At 45.9% G+C, this 21,836-nt stretch overlaps 1 protein-coding gene across 1 annotated transcript in view; it reads right to left on the reverse strand.

Annotated features, from left to right (window-relative positions):
- Positions 1 to 21,836, reverse strand: part of ctnnd2a (catenin (cadherin-associated protein), delta 2a) — a 227,346-nt gene that overhangs the window by 135,420 nt on the left and 70,090 nt on the right. Inside the window, exons 5-8 of the mRNA XM_072700081.1 lie at positions 9,017 to 9,051; positions 7,498 to 7,611; positions 3,649 to 3,821; positions 2,697 to 3,222 (exon numbers count right to left, since the gene is read on the reverse strand). Of these exons, the coding sequence (XP_072556182.1) occupies positions 2,697 to 3,222; positions 3,649 to 3,821; positions 7,498 to 7,611; positions 9,017 to 9,051 (848 nt within the window). The remainder of the gene's footprint in view (positions 1 to 2,696; positions 3,223 to 3,648; positions 3,822 to 7,497; positions 7,612 to 9,016; positions 9,052 to 21,836) is intronic.

Raw genomic sequence — 21,836 nt, forward strand, 5'->3', positions numbered from 1 at the left:
GGCTGAAAAGGGGCGCAGTGACCAGTCAGCAGTGGCAGGTTTTACTGCCAATCAAACCATGCATTTGTGTTTGTGGGGCCCCCTGTTGGCCGCACCAGTCACAACACTAAATATTATAAGACATGTAGCTTACTTAGAAGATGATAAAGCAGAATGTTATGCTAACCTGCAAAGTAGCTACGATCTTCTAACTGCAAATGACTTTTTGAGTGGGGCCCCAGGAACAACAAATCCGCCCCTGCCCATCAATGTTTCCCACTGGCAATGACTGCCGTCTGAGTGTTTGCTCTGTACTCCTCCCACTCCTTCGCTGATGTGGCAGGAGATGTCGCCCGGTGACAGGTGATACGGGAGGAAATCAATACACCCGCATGCATCGGCGGAATATCAATTTTCCGGGCTTACGGATAATGAACTGCTAGGGTGCTGGAGGATACTCAGTGACCTAAATGGAATAGGGAACTCGTCTGGAAAGGCAGCTGGAACAATCAGCCATTCCTGCGAAGGTAAATGCGGAAAGTCTCCAGAATTTTACATGTTTGACAAGCTAGATATTCCAAAGTGGATTGCCTGCACTAGGGAGAAAAGGGCGGGAAAAACGAGGCATGCGATTGGCCAACATGTGCCGGCCTGATTAAAGCAGTGTGCCGATGCGTCCTAGGTGGGCTCACCAGCTGTCCCTGGCTGTACGCGTCTTTGATGTTTTTCTGAGCGTCGTTGAAGCGGATCGGCTCTTCTATCAAAGCGCCGCACTAAAGGCCGGGATCTCGCCGATAAAGCCGGCAGTAAAGAAAAACACATCCCCTGCCAATTTACACAACAGAAAATATGGAAGTATCCAAAGTGTGGAGGCCCCTCAGTAACGTCACCACGGAATAAACTTGTTCCTGTACGCTGGGGTGACCAAACTGGCCCCATCTCAGTGAATGCAGGACCGTTTACCTAATGACCCATCGGTTTTTGGCTTAATTCAGATGAAAGCTTGCTGGCGTTCAATTCTGTAGTTTGTTGTGAAAGAACGAACAAAGGCAAGACACAAAAATTCTGAACTGCGACCGAATATATCATTGTCATTTTTTAAATCTAAGGACACACCATGTTTACTGAGGAGAACGAGTCCTGGATGAAATTATAATTTTTCAGAGAAAACCGAAGCCCACAAATGAAAAGGGGGGGTGGGGGCAGCACGAGCGCAGACACACATTTGTCCAGCTTGTCCAGTACAGGGTCCTGCTAAGCTGGGGGGTCTGTCCCATAAGTACAGGACACGAGGAACACCATTGACAGGATGCTGATGGCCACATGGTTTTGGACTGAAGGTGAAACCCACACAGGCAAACACAGATACAAGGGCTGACACTTAACCCCCCAGCCCAGGATTTATAAGGCTATGTTGGTGCCCACTATCCACGTACATGTAATGGCCAGCCTTAATCCTAAAAGGCCTTACACTTACACAGCCACAAAACAATGCTACTTCCAGACCATTTGCAGAGCTGCTGAACTACTGTTTGGGGTGCTTACTGCAGAATTATTGCTTTGGCGAGGTGCGGGTCGGGGTGCTTAGTATGGAATGACTGCTTGGCAGGGAGGGACAGTTACTGCAGAAAGACTGTGGTGGGGGGGAGACCTCAGAATGATTGCTTCAGGGGGTGCTTACTACAGAATGACTCCTTGGGGGGGGGGGGGTGGCGATGTACTGCAGAATGACTGCTTGGCAAGGCAAGGGGGGGGGTTTCCATAGAATGACCACTTAGGGTCTTAGCACTGAGTGACCACTTGGGGGAAGGTGCTAATCCCAAAATGGTCATTTGGGGGAGGTGCTAATCCCGGAATGACCACTTATGGGAGGTGCTAATCCCAGAATGATCACTTGGGGGAGGTGCTAATCCCAGAATGATCACTTGGGGGAGGTGCTAATCTCAGAATGAATACTTAGGGGAGGTGCTAATCCCAGAATGACCACTTAGGGGAGGTGCTAATCCCACAATGGTCATTTGGGGGAGGTGCTAATCCCAGAATGACCACTTAGGGGAGGTGCTAATCCCAGAATGATCACTTGGGGGAGGTGCTAATCCAAGAATGATCACTTGGGGGAGGTGCTAATCTCAGAATGATCACTTGGGGGAGGTGCTAATCTCAGAATGAACATTTAGGGGAGGTGCTAATCTCAGAATGACCACTTAGGGGAGGTGCTAATCCCAGAATGACCACTTGGGGGAGGTGCTAATTCCAGAATGATCCCTTGGGGGAGGTGCTAATCTCAGAATGACCACTTAGGGGAGGTGCTAATCCCAGAATGACCACTTGGGGGAGGTGCTAATCTCAGAATGAACATTTAGGGGAGGTGCTAATCCCAGAATCATCACTTGGGGGAGGTGCTAATCCCAGAATGACCACTTGGGGGAGGTGCTAATCCCAGAATGACCACTTGGGGGAGGTGCTAATCCGACAATGACAATTTGCGGGAGGTGTTTACCGCAGAGCAACCACTTGGGGGAGGTGCTAATCTCAGAATGAACACTTAGGGGAGGTGCTAATCCCAGAATGATCACTTGGGGGAGGTGCTAATCCCAGAATGACCACTTGGGGGAGGTGCTAATCCGACAATGACAATTTGGGGGAGGTGTTTACCGCAGAGCAACCACTTGGGGGAGGTGCTTACCGCAGCGCGACCGCTTGGAGGAGGTGCTCACCTGCAAGGCTGCCAGGTCTTTGCAGGGTGGCGGTGGCGTACAGGTCATGGGAGACCTTGTACTGATCAGGGCCGTGAGCTAAGCGCTTGGTGGGCGACAGCGTGGCGTAGCCGAGCTGGTGGATGGGGGAGGAGCTGGCGGCGTTGGGCGGAGAGGCCACACGGAGCGGCGAGGCGGCATGTCCGGAGGAAGTGGCGGCGGCGGCCACCCCGGGTGGCGAGCTTGTGCTGTAGGATTTGGCCAGCCTGGCGGGCGACGGTTTGGGTGAGGACACACGCTGGGTTGTGGCGTAACCAGGCTCCCCGCCGGCAGACGCCAGTCGCTGCAGCTTGCTGGGGGAGCCCACAGCCTGCACGGACAGGGGGGAGCTGACGCGCTGCGCCGGCAGCGTGGAGCAGGAGTAGTAGGCCCCGGGGGGGGCCTGTGTGTCTGGCAGGTGGAAGGCGCCGCCGTGGCTCAGCGCAAAGGAGTCCCGTGACTGCGCGGCTTCGCCGGCGGCAAACTGGGCCGCCCGGTTGGACGTGACCTGGGGGACAGACGCCGACGTCACTGTCACTGCTCAGCCTCCACATGACGCCCACGTGCATCTGTGTGTGTATCTGTGATTTTACACCCACGTGTATCTATGTGTGTCTCTGCTTTTATACAAGTATCTGTGTGCTCCCCATTGTACAGAGAGCGGATTGCTGCCTAATCCACCTGTCACACCTGAGCCACAGGGGAAAAACACCAATCCCACCGATGAAATGATGAATAGACATGTTTTCCGCATTACCTCTTTCACTGGCTCTCTGTCCTGACCCATGTGTCCTCCAAGTGTCCTGCAAACTATCATCCATCTCAAATGAAACTTTTAAGCAGCATTCCTTAAAATGCTATGGGCCGATAAGAAGTTTGGAAGCCACTCCCCAAGAAGGATACCGAGAAGTTCCCCGCACAGGGGGGGCCCTACCTGGTTGTAGCTGTGTACTGCTCCCCCAACCTGGCCGGCGCGTGTTGGGAGCTGGGGGGCCGCCGCCTCGCCCAAGGCCAGGGTCTGATTGCTATGGTAGCCGGTGGAGTACTGGAAGGAACCTTCCGGATTGGCATCAAGCTGCAGTGAGCCCTGGGATAGGAGGCCGGGTCCTGCGTCGGAGGCAATACGGAGCAGGGGGTGACGCCGACAGCGGCAGGGCATAAGCGGCATGCATAATTCAACACCACCGAGAGCACACATGCGCCAGGCTGTTGGAACCAGGCAGGCCGTGATGGAGGGAGCCTTACACCGGCCGCGATCGATGTGACAAGGTACCCTCGGGGCAGACTATGCAGGAACGGCTGAACCACAAGGTGAAGCGGCAGAGCAGCTACTCCCCGAGTGCCCGTCTCTCCCACGGGATGCAGTATTTCTTCACACTCTCACTACTTATTAAACTGTGGCAGAACTCACAGAACCCTGTGTGAAGCAGGTCACATGACTGTGAGAACCCTCTGTGAAGTAGGTAACCTGACAGTGAGGACCCTCCATGAAGCAGGTCACTTGACTGTGAAATCCCTCTGTTAAGCAGGTCACCTGACCACGAAAACCCTGTGTGAAGCAGGTCACCTGACTGTGAGAACCCGCCGTAAAGCAGATCCCCTGACCGCAAGAACCCTCCATTAAGTGGGTCACCTGACTGCGAAAACCCTCCGTGAATCGGGTCACCTGACTGAGAAAACCCTCCGTGAATCGGGTCACCTGACCACGAGAACCCTCCGTGAATCGGGTCACCTGACCACAGGAACCCTCCATGCATTCAGACTGACCCAGAAAGTTGTTAAATGAGTCCCCCGCACCCAGGTGACCTGCTCGGTGATGTCATGGCCATGCTGGTTTGTTTCCACACCCCAGACTAACCATCATTTAAGAGCCAAAAACAGGACACTGGACCCACATCATGGAGGGGGGGGGGGGGCAGATATATTTGGCAGCTATATTCCTTTAATGGGGACACAGGAGGGGTGTTCAAACAAACGTGATGGTCTTTGATGGCCAGCATCAATCCATCAGGTTGGAGGGGGGCGATTGGCAACAAACTTTTGTGACCTCCTTTCTACAGTGCGGTCACAATGCAGGAACTGCTGATCCATATCACCCTCTCTCTGTCACACTGTGTGGATTTCCTGTATCCCATTATACAACTTCCATAGGTATTGGCCACAAGGATGGGAAACCTCACCCAACAACAGGCAACCTGGATTCTTTAAATCAAACGCCTTTTTTTTCTCACCTGATACTAATGAATTGTAGAAATGCTTTATTTTTCTAATGAGGAAACACAGGGCATGGCACATTAAAAGTTAAAAGTGCCAGTTCACCTCACTGCAAGGGACCTAACCTCCCAACAAGAGGAGAGCACAGAGTGAAGGCAAGATTCGAACCAACAACCCGGAACTGTGAGGCCAAACTGCTGCCCATAGAGTGAGCACAATACCCTATAAAGGATTTCTTTTTCTTAAATGCCAATTTTGCTATGAACATTCTATTTACACTATATGGAGGAACATTTAACATTCATCCATAGCAAGATAATCAGGGCATTGTTTTTCAAACAGGGATTTAAAAATTAGATTAAATATTAATGTTTTGCTACCTTGTCTCTCTCCTTACCTCACTATTTATTTTAGCTGGGATGTGCATTGACCTAAACTTCTAAACTTTTTGATGAAACGTTCGGACGCGAGGTCACAGCGTTAAGGCGCTGTCGCAATTTGCATACGACCACGTCAGCAGCTGGTAAAGCGTGGGACTTAATACCTGTCCCGGGGTTAAAAACAAAATCCCCATGAATAATAAAATCCACTGCATGTCCAAGGCGACTGTGTTTCGGGGGGCGTTTGCGGTGCTCTGCACTCCCGATAGGTAATCCTGTTTCAACCAGCCCCAAGTTCAGATCCTCACGCCTGAAATACGGAAGGCTTTCTGCTTCTATTACCGCGGTGTTCAGGTCAGAAACCGCAGTACTAAGCAGAGAAATGTTTCACTGCATACATCATCTGTTTGTATTATGGCACTGTTGAGACCTACTGAACCAGCTTACCGAACTGGTTGCCAACGTCACAGACCTACCCTTTAATCACATCAGTACGATAAGCAAGAACTTATCATGTGACAGTCATGTGACGGTTCAGCTCGTTTTCCCCATACTTTACACATTTTTTTCCCCACATAATACCTCCCCTTGAAATCCAATGTAGGATTTAACTTCTAATACATACATAAAGTCATTCCATCCAACCATCTTTAGACCACATCTCCCAGTGAGGAGCATGGCTATATACAGTATTTGCATAATATATAACAGCAAGTTAACAGCATGACATATTCCTATGTTCCAACAGCCAGCAAAAATCAGAACATGTAAAAAATACCCATTCCATGCACATAAATTATGTGTAAAATGAACAATGAATAGTTTACCAAGTTTTGTTGTAGATGTGCAATGACAATTTATTTCAATTCTATTATATTCTATATATGGGATGAGCCAGAAAAGGTAAAATCGGAGCACAAGTTAAGTAAATTTATTAATAACAATAATAATGCTGTGACTGAGAGGAAGAATCTGGCCCGCTGTGGTTATCTTATGCCTAGAAGGTTTTAGATACTTGAGGGCAGGTTCAAATGCAGCACTTGTTAAGATACGATCAAAGCCCCCTGGTCAGACATATAATGAGATCGTCCTGGGTCAGCGCAGCTAGAACTGTTCCCAGAATCCTGTCATCACTTTATAGACTCACTGCTGCATTCCAAATTATATCATCCATCCATCCATCCATTTTCTATACCCAATTGCCCTATGTAAAGATTTACACAGATAATACCTCATTCAGTTTTTCATGATTTTTAGTCTTTAGGTCTTCAGAGGGCGTTATAACGCTATAATACACATGGTTTCCCGGGCTGAAGCCAAGGGGTCTGTGCTAATAAGTCCCCTGCCCCTGTCAAGAATTTTTTCCTTTGAAAGGAATAGCAGGGGGGGCCCTAAGAACTCAAGTAACTTGGGGGCCACTGATCATGTTAAAAGTCCTCTGCTGGTCATTTAGAGGCACTGCAATCACACAAGCAATCAAGTGATAATTCCCGTTCATATCCGTTAGCGTGAATCGTATCCAAAAACTAGAAAAAAAGACGTCTGAAAGATGTGTTCTCTTTATGAAGCCTTAAATTTGTCAGAGGCTTGTCAAGGGTCCCCATCCTGCTCTTGACAATTTTCAGCCAGGTCAATCTCATTCTTTCCGGCTGGGAGAGCACAAAATCACGTCCGGATCATTTGCCCCCCTTGTTCCCAGGGGATGACCTGACCCAGCCGGTTGTGAGGCACGACAGTGATGGGGAGACGGACGCTAAATGAACCACTGCAGATATCTCCCTTTGTGAGGAGCTTCGGGGAGAAGACTGACCATAAAGAGGGAAGCCGTCTCCCTGTCGGGGGAGATATTTCCACTGAAAAAAACCCATTGTTAAAATCTGAATGGTCACAGGACACGACCTGGCAGAGAATACCAACTTTCTGAACGTCATTACCAGCCATGGTATCACAAAATCAAAGCCACGATCACTAGATTTTCTTTCTGTGAAAGTCACGAATGCCACAGTGCAACACTTCCTCCTAATGAGAAGTCAGATTTTTGTTTCATACCTTTTTTCTTATTCCTATCTCTTCATTATTTAGTTCAATAAACATTCTGTGTATTAAGCAAGTTTATTAATTTCAGATCCCTATTAAAAATGCCCACGGAACAGTAAAAAAAAAAAAAAACCCAACAGAAGGTCCCTTACTGTCAGTTGTGGAATATTCCGGTGGGTCAAGGATCCCAGACTCCTGAAGGGACCTGATGCAGGAGTCCACGAGCTCCAGTCCTGTCGTCAGCTCCTCCTCGATGTCCTTCTCCTCTGCGAAGCCAGCAAAGGGAACACGGCAGGTGGTTAGTGTCACACCACCCTTTGGGACGTGACCCACAGAAAGGCAGGACTTCCATCTCTGCGGGCCCTGCTGTGGAGGTCAGCGGTGGTCTGGGCCGCTTCTGGGCCTCGTGTGTACTAAGGACGCCAAAGCAGCGGAGCGTTTATATAAAAAAAACAGAGCTTTAAATGGGATTAACTGCTCTTGGGCAGTGAGGGTAACACAAGTCTGTTAAGCTCTGACATCTTCAGCCGCAGGGACGCAAACCCAGAACCAACTCTGATAGGCGGAGCGATCACAGATACTAAATGGGTGGATCTGCAAACCTGAAAAGGTGTTAATGCTGCATCAATCACAGAAAACGGTTCCTGAATTTCAAAGCTACAGGTGCAGGTGTTTTATAGCAGCAAATATGCCCGGTAAATGTTAGCTTTGTTAAATATCTATTAAATGCACTATTAAATTATTAACAAGGACTCTTTCTTAGATAAATGCATTATTTATGACGTGGAGGATGGTCTGTTCTTAACGTGGCTATAAAAATTGAAATAATCAGGATTATGTCAGTGTTTTGTGGTATACCACTACGGAACGATGCTGTAAACATAGTATTCTTCTTGACATTGCAACCTCTGATGCCTTTTATTATATTATTATTACATTTATTTATTTAGCTGCCATTTCTGTCCAAAGTAAAATACAAGTGAGTATCAGTCCCTGGAGCAATTGGGTTAAGGGCCTTGCTCAAGGGCCGACAGTAATATGAGTTATGGGGCCATGAGTCCTAACTAACAGAACCACACACTGGCCACACTTACCTTTACAAAAAATAAATAAATAAATAATTTCTGTGGGGTGAAACAAGACTTTCACAACACAGCGTCTTCCCTCCCCTCCCACCTACCATCTACCCCCATGCATGTAGGTGCTGGTTGCCATAGCGACACCATTACAGGCATTGTGACGTCACGCTACAGCTGTTCTGTCAAACTTGATAAGCTGGCCAATCAGACATCCCACCGTCGTCAGGGCTGGGGGGGGGGGGTCTTTTCAGCTCTGCTGCTCTACACAACAAAGCACCGGGCAGTGATGGAAAGAGTGCCAAATAAACTCTGTCCCAGCAAAAAACACATATCTGGCAACCACTTATTTACATACTTATCAGTGCAATGCATTTTGGGAGCCTCTGACACAGCGTCTGACACCTCTGTGTATCATGTAATGCACCAATGAATCAGAGCTTCCTATGTCACAGCGTGCTGGGATTCCAACGAAACAACCAGGGCTCTTCCAGGTGTACATGTAAACAAAGACAGACACAGACAGACAGACAGACAGACAGACAAAATAAATAATACATACACAAATAAATAAGGGGAATATAAGCACTGGTACCTTGTGTATTCCAGCGAAACGGCTCCTCGACTGAACTGCAAGAAAAAGATAAGACTGTGGTTAAATGGAGCACTGTTTCCCACCACCAAAGCACTATAATGCCTATGATAAGTGGCTCGGTTGTAGAGGTAAGCCTACAGAACTGTACTGCAGGACACAAGGTAAACGCTCCACTTCACCTAAACTCTGGGTCATTAAACTAATCTCCTGCTTTGATCGAGCCCCTGTAAAGGTTTTGTTTTTTTCCTGATCTCAGAAAATGCCCCAAAGCAGAAGAAGAATATAATTTATGGTGATTTAATATTGCGTTTTTTCTTTCTTTTTTTACAAGATTTGGAAGACATTTCTGATCTCAGACCGGGATGAAGGACACAGGCACGTGACACAGACTTCATTTACCCCAGTTTCAGGGACAGAATGTAATCTGGATGAAAAATTACATTTTTTTTTTTTTTAAATCAGCAGGGGATGTTGTAATTTCTGGGTGGGGGATGAAACAAAGCGAAATAAATTGAATAAAGACAAGTCAAACCAAACAAAACCTATTTAGTGGCAAGGGGGAGGTCTTTAAATACTGATAAGGCTTCCAATGTCAAGAAAAACACAGACACTTTAAACAGCCCTATTTCAAAAGAAAACTAAGAATTGCCTTTTTCTCCTTTTCATCAGATCAAAAAAAAATCTCCAAAATACATTGTCAGGGCTTAGGAAAATAAAGATGAATACGTTGAGCCTTCATCTGGAAAGCTTATGTGAATAATGTTATTGTTGTGAAAATGATAAGATCCGAACAATGACGGTGCTGCATAATCGCTGTTGTCCCTGTCAAACGCGGTGCGTCGCAAAATAGACACGCTCCCATTGTGCCGTATTTTCGCTTTGGGACTCGTCCGTGGTTACTCCAAGATGGATGCATAAGAAATAACCAGGCACAAAAGAGAAATGAAGAGAGATGAAAACCAAGCGTGTTAAAAACACAAAAGAACAACAAAGGAAAGGGGGAAAAAAAAACAGAAAGAGAGAGAGCGAAAACTCCACAAGATCAGAAAGGATTTTCAGAAAGAATAATTGAGACTCAACTGGGATTTAATATAATGCCCCTGTATCCGTTCTGTGGGTGAACGGGAACCTACAGCTGGCTATCAGGTGCTGCCAGGGCTGGATACCAGCGACTGGTCATCCTCTAAGCACCCCCCCCCCACCACCGCCCCCCACTGTCCTTTGAGAGCAGGGACAAATCACAGGGCTATAGGAAGCGGCAAATGCGAATGCAGGTCTACGTTGTCCTTCGAGCTCCAAACATTCACCTTTTTCTGCCTGGGAGAACAGTAGCCAACAAACCAAAAGTGACACTTGGGCAGATGAGGGACTTAAAGCATTTGGTACTTCCATAAAGAAGTGGCTGTAGAGTTATTAATATCCCATGATGTATTAAAAACGCCGGTAGGCCCAAATGTCTGTCATTATGATTGCCATTACTAGAAGATGAGATCTTACTGACTTTGAATTGGGGGCCTGAGTGATTGATGTTCAAAGAACATTTCTGTTGACAGTTGTCTGGGAAAAACATTGTCAAGCAGCAGAACCTCAGACAGAATCATTAACTGGCATCAAGGAAGCACCAAACAGTGGAATTTCTCATAGATGAATGGTTTTGCTCCATCCATCCATCCATCCATCTTCCAATCACATATCCTGGTCAGGGTTGTCAGGAGCTGAACCCACACAGCAAAGACACAATACCTGGATGAGATATCAACCCATCTCAGTCATACATCCACCATGTTAACCAGATCACCAGCATGCTTATAGCTTTTCTTTGAGTCAACCACGTATAGCTCCAGTCTTTATTTTGGACAATCACTTTTTGCTTATGTATTGTGGTTCTGGAAGGAATTCTTAAGTATGCAGTTGGGGTAGAGAGAAATCTGGAACGACATCAGAGTGACAGCAGATATTTACATTTCACAGGCCCCGTTGAGAGCTGGGACACCAGCAGGAGAAACGAAACGTGAGCAAGGCAGGTTGTACTTTGTGCCCACGCACAGGAAGATGCCTTCCTTGCCTGAGTTTACACCCTGACCCACTTCAAGGGTAAAACCTGCAGAGGGCGCAGCTCTTAAGGATATACATAACAAACAGGGTGCAAATCCTTATCGGGTATGCAGGGATTAGAGCGTCTTCACATGCAAATTTAATCACAGGGCGAAGGAGCGCGCCATGAGCCCAGGCGTAAGGGCGTCCCTGCAAACCAGGTTAAACCGCCCTCAATTGAAAGCAGTGCATCCACAAACAAGCAGGTATTCAAAATGATGTCTGGTGTAGGATCACACATGCACATATCACAGGGCCTAAATTCCAGGTGGCCTGAGACAAGGCCGAGCCTGGTACGAGAGGCACCAAAGGGGGGTTACACACACAAACACACACACACAGATAACAAGGGAGGCCAGCACTCCAACTTTTATTGCCCAAAGATTTAGGGACCTACAGACAAGCAGAGTGGACTTCACGGACAGGGGTCCCTCGACTTGGCACACAACCCCCTCCCCATACATTCTGCCTTACATTTCACTCACCCAACAGACAAACTCCCTAAAGGAAATTTCATTTAAGTTTGGCTTTTGTATACCCTGTATATTGATTTACTCATGACTACTAGTCTCAATATACAGATACGTTATGTTTGTATGTGTCCTAACTTTTAGAGAGTCTTCTGTGTTAAAACCCCCCCCTTCTCTTCCAACATTCCTTTGTGGTCCTTGTCTGATCTTGGTGGACCTCACCAAGTTTCTTTGTTTCTACCATGCTATGTTAAAAGAACTGAATTAAGGTGTATCTTATCCATTCTGGAGAAGATGAATTGGCACAAGCCACACCAAACAAAATATGTTGTTTCCAGATGTGCAACTTATATTGATATTACCACAAACTAACGGCCACGCCTATCTATGGATAAGATGTGCTGTTTGTAATAGGAATATTCGATGTAATATCCGCACAAAGTGTAACATCTGTTGAGGTGCAACCCAAAACCCCTGTATCCTATACTGATATGAATCAGTCACATAGATACAATAATTAATTGTTTAATCAATTAATGCAGATGGTATGAGGTATGTACCTGTGAAGCTGGTATGGCATGTTTGGTATCAAACTGATTGTTAATTACCCCTGATTCCAAATCTGGTCAGTGATTACCATAAAAGTGGATGTATCAAAAGTTATAACAGCTTAATGAAAATCATCAGTAAAGGTAGAATCTGGCGGGCCATAAATCCCAAAAGGACTGATACAGACCCCCTTCCGAAAGCCCGCCAAATGGATGGCCAGACATTGGGCCAGGAGTCGAATTCCTGGTCATCCCTATTCATGGACTTTACAGCATAAAAATCCTGGCACCTCAGAACAAAGGCGAGCAGAACAACCGCCAACCAGAGCAGAACAACCGCCAGCCGGCGCAGAGAAAACCATCCGCCCGAAGGAGAACATCAGCCCGGGAGAAGAGAAACCCACAAGAAGCCCTCCGGTGAAGGCCCAGCTGAACAGAGAACAGCACCCAAGACAAAGCTTCACCAGGAGAGAGAATCTAAAGGGACTCCACTCCACTGCTCCAAACGCCGCGCCTTCCTGAGTGCCATCAGCTCAGCAGCTCTGCCATCAACTGCCAAGACCCCCCCCCCCACTCTTCAACCAAGTAAACCAACTTCCTTTCATTCTAACAACTTAAGCTGTTCTGTTTAACCTGCTATAAGACTTTAGGGTCGTGTTTCCACAAACTATGCTTGCTTTGCAGAACAGTATTTCCCATTTCAGGTTACTCATTTAAATCCGGTCATTGCATTTTCATAATTACATTGTTTGTTTTATTCCGTTATTTCGTGTTTGTTGTTTGTGTTAGGTGTAATGTCTGTCTTATGTCAGTTGTAGTGTTAGCTAGGAATAAATGCATGTCTTTTACACAACTTTAGACTCCGTCATTGTGTGTCTCATAATAAGTTCCTGCCATTGTGCGATCTTGCTACACGCTCTGAACCTCAAACTCGCCTGAAACATCGCGAGACTCTCTCTCATTGGCCGTGAGGGGAGCTTCGCTACCAATCGTGTACATTACCTGGTGATGCAGCTCGCTGGACGAGCCTTCTAACCCAGGTTACTAAGCGATACTGGTAATTAGTGAATCCCATTTAAGTCTCACATTAACAGACTCACAGGGATACCGCAATTGAGTTTGGAGGAGCCGACCATTCGGCATAACAACTGATTAATAATCAGCATTAAATAATAATTAATTAAACTTTAATTAATTCAAACATATTGGTGGAGAATATTAAAATTTATTTGAGCTATTAATTCCTACACTGGCTATCATTACAGGACCTCAAGGATGGATTAACGTCTGAGTACTGGAGCTGCGATTTACAGATTTATTTAAAAAAGTGAGAAAATGACAGAATGAATGGAGGAGTGAGTTAGAATAAGAAAAAAAGCATTATTTAAATCAGTTAGCCGAATAATTTCATGATTTTATTTTATGAAAAACTGGGCTTTTTGGGGAGTACTAAGCAGCGATTAAGGAATGACTTATGCCTATTGATAAGACTCAAGGTGACAGGAAACAGATCCACGGGACGATGTGATTGGCGGACAGGATGGGGCAGGTTTATCCAGGGAGGCAAACTAAATACACGACGTCCTCTCTACCTTAAACGGGCCAATCACAAAGCCACCTGAGGTGGGCCATTGCTCTCAGTATCTCCTTAACATGTGGGGTAAATTTGCATCACAGTCTCAATACATTCAGCTGAGTCGAGGGGCCCCCCACCCGTGCTCCACCTGAAAACACCTTTCCAAGCACGTCCCCAAGTTCCACAGACACATTTCACAATCCCAAACAAAGCACTTAGATCGCGACACTCGAACCCGTGACATTACAAGAAAAAAGCAAAACTCATCAACAGCACAGACGACATTAGAGCATCATTTTCCATGGCAACGCCATTAACAGCAGGTCAGCTAATTGGCATTCAGTGTCTGTAATTCCTCCTACCCGGCCGGTGCGAGTGGGAATGCTTCCAATAAGCAGCGTTAATCAACACTTAGGGAGCTAACAAAGGTACTCGGGTGCGAAATTTTAAAAAGCAGCGTCCGTGAGCATTCCTCTGCTCACTGCATCCCAGACGGTACGTGACATACGGGAATACAGCGAGGCCAGCAAGGTACGTTAGAGAGGTGGTACAGTACGCTTTAATTCCCCATGATTCACAGATGAACTATAACATTCATTCATAGCATCTATACCTACTTTCCAGTTGCTTCTGCGCCAAATGTTATTTAGCTTCTATTATCTGGACAAAAGAAGCTCAGCATTCAAGCAATCCAAATTTTCACACACAAGAAGGACTGGGTAATTCTATTTGTATTATGCGACAAATTGCTCATCCCAAAACGCTCACAATATAACCTCAATGAGGTCAAACTTGTTTACATACTTTAAACAAACAAAAACAAAACAAAACTACCCGCTTAAATGATAATGTTTAAACAAAAGTATATTAATGCTAAAACTGCAAAAAATGACTAAAGCAAGGGGCATATTACAAATGTGCATTTACTATCCCTATAAGTATGTATATAAAACATATATTTTATGTGTATAAAGGGCATATCTAGACCCTTTTGCCCAGATACAGAATTCCATTAAACTTATTTTGCAGGCACAAAGCAGCATGCATTGTGTTTTTTCTTGTTTTTTTTTTTCGGGGGGGGGGGGGATGCAGACTGAGCCAGAGCAATCAGGTATGAGGGCCTCAAAGGTCAACAGTGAAATCACTCTCTTCACACCATTGGATATGAACTTATGACCTTCTGAGCAGAAGCACCACAGCCTAACCCTCTGAGCCACACACCACGCCCCTGTATTTCACACATGTTTCTGTGTACTGCATTATCCACGATAGGCTTTTGTAAACAGCAAGTCCCATTGGTAGCACAGACCATCTCCATGTGATTTTCTCAAACGAACATCCATTAAAGTCTACGACGGTTAAGGTCCGGGCGGATCTTTGCCCTGAGCCACGCTGATTGTAGTCCGGCAGGCTGGTCTCACACCCACCTCTATTTCAAAGCGATCCACTCTCTTGGACAGACCAGCTTCTTAACTGACCAGTACTACCAGCACTGCAGACTTTCCGAGTGGCTTTCTGGCAATTTCCAGCCTCCGAACTCACTTCCCACCGCCTCTGTGCTCGACTGTGTCACCTGGCAAATGACTCACCAATTAGAATCTCTTAACACTTTAAAGAGACTTTTAGTTTTTCTTTTTTTTTTGCATTCTACTGCTCACTGTTTTCAATATGAAACATACTGTATACATGTGGAGGACTTTGGGCCCTGAGCAGAGGGATGACAGCAGCAAAGCATCATTTCTGACTCACCGTGCCTAACGAATTTCCCACCGGCTCCGGCTGCCTCGGTGCCGGAGAACCATTTCTGAGGTGTCACTGAATGAACAACAGCCGTTCCCGGGTCTTCTGGCAATCCGACCCGGCTGGACCTTCTCCAGGAAAGCTGATTAGAGGCTCTAACATGGGCTTGTTTGACGTTAATTGGATGGGAGCAACAACGGCGTGGCTTTCCAGACCCCCCCCCCACCCCCACCCCCCCACTCAGTGGGAGAGCAGAGAGCCAGTGCCCTGAGTTCCCAGAGCCATGCTGGCCCTGGTGTATCGGAGCGGAGAAGTCACATGGAAATGAGCTCTGTTCTGGGAAACCGGAACCACCACATTGGGAAAGGTTACGATCCACCCACCAAGCCCTGGGTAAGCTGTTTGACCGAGGGTTACCCCAAAGGTTCAAGCACTAACGTAGGCAGTAGTGGGACCTTGACAGTACAAAAACGGCCTGTCAAAATGACAGTTCCATAATAACAACTCAGCCAGACCGAAGCAATGACTAATATTTTTGAGGGATATTTTTACTGTCTACTCTTTTGGCATACTGCCACTTTTTTCTTTTTTTTGTAATTTGGAGAAAAATTATGGCCACAGTTACAGCAACACCTGGAATCTGAACACAGAACCTTCTAGATTCCATCCTTTTCCTACTAATCCATACCTGGGTCTAGTTTTACTGGAATGATTTATGTTTATCACCTCAGTCAAGAGTCCAACAGCTAGACCCCCAGCAGGAGGTGGAGCGCCACCTATACATAGAGTCCACATCCTGCACCATGACCCTACCTCTGACTCCTTCACACTCCACGCAGGGTCTGCATCCGGGCCTCCTTACAGTCTCCTGCCGTGTGCCGGATCTTACAGCTTAGACGCTGGGGTTCTCCGTGGAAGAGTAACAGTTTGTGACGAACGTTACGTAGAACATATGCAGCGTGAGCTGGCAGGGGGTTATATAAATGCTTAAATAATTCATCAAGCCTCTTCAAGTGAGTGAAATACCAACCACAGCGACCAGAGAAAGTTCTTCTCTAAAAACTATGCATATTTTCCCTATTCAGCATACAACACATGCTGTTAAATCTCTTTAATGATATTTTTGGCTTCTCTCAGGCCATTTTTATCTTTGTCTGAGAACGTAAGCAGCCAGAGAACTTCACATGAACATCTGAGAGCCTTGGCACTATCATCGGTTCTTACGCAGACTTACCCTGCTGAATGTTTAGGTGATTCATTGACAGAGTTGGGTAATTCAGGTCCAGAGAGTAAAAATCCAGACCAGGATTTTGTTTCAACCAACCAGTTGAGTACTCCGTGACTGTGATTCTTTATGCTCAACTGGTTGGTTTAAACAAAATCCTGGTCTGGACTTTTACTCTCTGGACCTGAATCATCCAACTCTGTTCCTTGACTGGAAAAGCAGAGAAAAGCTTCAGCCAGTGACTTTTGAGACCAAAGGGCAAACACACCCACCTTTTAATCAGAATTTGAATGAAGCACTGTGAAAGTATCACATACAGGAGCCTAGTGGCACCAGTGATTATCAAGAATATGATCCAATTTCCGTGATAGCTCATCGATTTCAGGATGAGAGAATGCCAGTCCATTTCCTGGCACACAAACAAACACATGTTCGATATCGAGCGTTAGGAGTAATTCAGAGTAAATGGTCCACCTGAACAGCATGGGAGGCAACGTGGGAGGCAAAAGAAGGAAACCGAAATACAAGAGAATGAAAACCTGCTGGCCAGCGCCAAAACAGCTTAATACCACCCAGAGAATCACATTCGAAATCTGCTGTATGGAACCCAGGAGTCCAGACACTGAAATCTGAACTGACAGGTAATCACAGCTGGTTTGGGGATGGTGATATTATTTATGCTGCTATACCTCAGCACAGAAGCATGGGCATCAAACCTGAAGGAACAAATTACCGTTTTCTGAGGCCTTGGAAGACATAAAATGTATTTCAAAGACAATTCCTCATATCAACACAAATACAACTGTGCTTCAAATGTTGGAACAGAAAAAACAAGGCTAATAACATGTCCCGCCTCTCAAAATGAAGAAATAAAAATTTGACTTTGTCTACCTGCAATTCAAGCAGCAGACCAATGTTTTTATTCTGATCTGTGGCATATAAACATTTTTGGCAATAAATGATCTGGGTATTTACATGGCGAATGCCTTGTCTTCGAAGGCCAAAGCTGGTAGCCATAGAACCTGCAACGCAAAAACGTGCAAGCAACAATCAACCCGATATGCCAAGCCAAGCTTCCACAGAACAGATTCCAAAGAGAGAGGTGGGACTTCCTGTTCTGGGACTTCCTGTTTACCCATAATGCTCAGCGCCTCACACAGCTGTCCACCATGGTGAAGGCCATGGTCGATACTGTACAACTTCCCCGTAGCTGCCTCCCCTCCCCCGTAGCTCCTTTCATGACTTGCTCGTGCCCCTGGCCTAACCTTTCCCATGTCCCAAGGCTACAGGTGAGCCCGTATGAAGTGAAAGTGTAAGAGGCTTTCATTAGAGAGAGAAGTCTCCCCATGCCGCACGCCCACACACACCCCAAGGGCATGTCTCTCCATATCCGAGGCGGCCAGAGCTTCTCAGAAGCTCCTCGCCATGAGCAAACACAGGCTCCGCGAAGAGCCTTCCATGTTGACTTACGATGGAGAGTCGATATTAAAAACCCGTCTGTGTGCACAGCGTTAAGCATTAGACAAGCATTGTTATCATGTGACCGTGCTGGGATAGGATGGATGGATGGATGGATGAGTGGATGTTATAGGTAGAATGAGGGTGCACATCTCCTTGTACCCCAAGCAGCATGGGATATATACCCCCCCCCCCCCCAGCCACTCACCCCATAACTCTGATCAACACATGTAGTTATAAAATGTGATATTAGATTTTAAAAATAATCAAAAGACATAATGTCTATGGAATGATACAGTTTATTTTGACACAATGGTTTAATCTTCTGCATGAGAATACATGTGAGTCTTGGATATTTAAAGAACATACAGCTCTGGAAAAAATTAAGAGACCATATATATTTTTTTTTATTCTACATTGTAAAATCGCGGTTTTACCCTGGTTCTGCTGGCAGAAGGCTAGACTGAGCAGCAGGTTGCTTCCAGGATCAAAGTTTCTAAAACAGCAGTACACAAGAATAAGGTGAAGCAGGAGACACTGGGAACGACCATGAACCAGCCAGGTGGAGGGCGGAGGTGACTTCCCAATGGCAGAGATGACTGTTAACTTAACCGACTGTTTCTCACAAATTGGGGGATGACCTCAAGTGACCTTCAAAAGGAATGTGAAATATTGAGGGGCATGAAATACACTGCTAGGACAGTTCATACTGTATCAGGCTCCAAGAAGTAGGACTGAAGTCCCATAAAGCCAGAAAGAAGCCCTACATTAATGATAAACGGGGAAGAACTAGGTTGCAATTTGGAATATATATGTAATTCACAGATGAATTGAAAAATGAATGAAACAATAAATTTTGCTGTGGTTTTGTGCGTTTTTTTGAGTTGTATATTGAGATGTATGACTTCCAGCGTACCCACACAGACCACACAGACCTTCAAAACAAGCGCCTTTTGTGTGTACATAGAAAACTGACCATCCAACAGAACACCAGACACGACTCTCATGAATCTACAATGCTCTTATAAATGCTTTGGTGTTTGCATGTTTGTAAATAGTCATTATATTAAAAATGCATATTATAATTTTTGCATTACAAGTATGGTACAATTATCCTGAGAACCGGGTACTGGAGTATTGTATTAGTACAAAAATCCATTCCCACAGTACAATAACCATACAATACATACGGATTACATGAGCCCAGTAGGGGGCGTGATGCAGTCACTCAGCATTGAAAGCCATGGCTGAACATCAAAGGTAGGTCTGAACCATGGTCGTTGTACCTTCTCTGTCATCCATCTCCTCTAAGCACTTATCCATTACAGTGTTATTGTGAGCCTGGAGTCTATCCCAGGAAACACTGGGCACAAGGCAGGGGACACCCTGGACGGCATGCCAGTCCATCACCGGGTACACACCAGGGGACACCCTGGACGGGATGCCTGTCCATTACAGGGCACAAGGCAGGGGACACCCTGGACGGGATGCCCGTCCATTACAGGGCACAAGGCAGGGGACACCCTGAACGGGATGCCCGTCCATCACAGGGAACACGGCAGGGGACACCCTGAACAGGATGCCCGTCCATTACAGGGCACACGTGTTCACATGGCGAAGGCAATTAAGAGATGCGAAAACTCTTCACAAACAGACGGTGTTGGGATTCAAACCCATGACTCTAGAACATAAGCTGACAGCACGACTGGCTGAGCCATCACACCACCCACACCCTCCCTTCAGGAAGGGGCTGGGCTCAAGTACTCCGTGGGGGTGTACTGTAGAATACAGCCCTGAGGAGCCCCGTGCTGCTCTCTGGGGGGTGGAGCCCTCCCCATGCATTAGAAAAGCCCCATCGCCCATAGGCAGCGGGGCGTGAGCCGGCCCGGTGTCCAGCTAGATTTGCGGTGTGTCCTTAATTCAGCTGGGATGTCCTGTGGTGTACTACTCAGCCCACAGAAGGTCACCACCCCATCTCTAACGCTCTGCTCTGGTCCCATATCAGCCTCCCCGGCACAACGAATGTCATAAAGTCCCGGCATCCGAAATCGATGCATTTCCCTCTCGCAAATCATACATCATTAGATGACACGTCTCAGTCTGTTAATCTGCCCTGGCTTGTGGCGGATTATTACATGTCGAGCAGAATAAACAATTCGAACATAAAACCATTGACAAAGATGAATTTAAAAGCCATTTTTTCCAGTGGAGTCGACTTTCTGAAAAATGCTCTGATACTCAGATTCCACAATTTTGACCAATGTAAAAATAAATACTCAGATAAATAATGGCCAAGTGTGTGATAGTGGTTTACAAACCTATTATTTCAACAGCTAGCTGGCATATTCAGACGATTAACGGCCCAACTCCTGCAATCCCTGAATGTTTTCCAGTTCCATCTTTACTATCCATGGCTCAAAATGGCATCCGATGTACAGACTGTCTCCAGCTTGTGACCTATGTGGTTTATGATGACTTTCAAAAAATACACTAGTGACCAAAATTAAGGAAATACTTCCAATCGCAGAACTTTATTCCAGTTACTCCAGTTATTTAATCGTCCAAACATTCTTTGATTGTTTATAAACACTACTGGCAGTATTTGTGTAATAATTTTTAAAGCGTAAAGGTGTTTCCACAATTTTGACCAATGTAAAAATAAATGTTAGGGCAGCCATAGGCCCGGCAGCCACCTAGATTGAACTGCACAACATACGATACTTGTTACAGGAAAGTGGAAACATGACAATCCCAGTCTCACACACATCTCTCATTCTCTCACCGAAAAGTGCGATTATCCTATTCCGAGATGCATCCATTTCTACGTATGACCAATCCGTCTGAACGGAACCCAGTTGTAAGTCGGGGACAGTCTTGTATAGCTGACAGGTATTGAAAGATAATCTCCAAACCACGTCTGTTCGCATTAAAATGAAGAAGCACAACTGATCGCGAGAGACAGATTTCACACTGGAGGCCCTGGCAAAAACGAGCTTATTCGACGAGCGGGAGCGGAGTTCAAGTTCAATTATGCAAATCAGACTCTTTATTTAATGCCACGCTTAAAAGCGCAGGACGCTCAAAAGCTGTGATAGCGTTATTGAAACATCTGATGAGGAACTTAACAGCAGATTCCACAGGGCAGATAAAAATAAAAATGCTTTTCAGTTCAGCCTTTAATTATATTAATGCACTTCAAAGTAAAAATAGTGAGAATTAAACACTGCATATGACCACTGGTGCATCCAGGATCTGTCATACGTGCCTGTTTGTAGACATTATGTGTTTCCTCACTATCTCAGAAGCAGACAAGCCGTTTTCTCAAGTTAGTGATACTTAGGCTGCACGAAGCCACTCTTCGTTTAACGACTGCCTGATAGTGATCATTTGCAAAAATAATTTTCAGGCCAATATGTGCAGTTACGACCACATTTCGTAGGTCTGATAATGACGCACGCCTGGGTGAGAAAGATCTTTGAAGAATGCTGTTAAAAAACGTTCATTTCATGAAGAATGAAAGAAATTGAGTATAGAAGGCTGACGTAACGTCGTAAAAATGGTTGCGGTCACGTCAAGACTACTTTGATTTTCACGTGGCGACCATTTCGCTCAACGACCGAGTCACTGGAATGGAACTTGGTCGCTAAGTGAGAGCTTTCGCCTGTGTTTCTGCAGTTTGTCTTCTAGTATCATAGTACAGGTAATTTAT

Source organism: Paramormyrops kingsleyae, chromosome 15, assembly GCF_048594095.1.
Source record: "Paramormyrops kingsleyae isolate MSU_618 chromosome 15, PKINGS_0.4, whole genome shotgun sequence".
In the NCBI taxonomy this organism is placed as follows: Eukaryota; Metazoa; Chordata; class Actinopteri; order Osteoglossiformes; family Mormyridae; genus Paramormyrops; species Paramormyrops kingsleyae.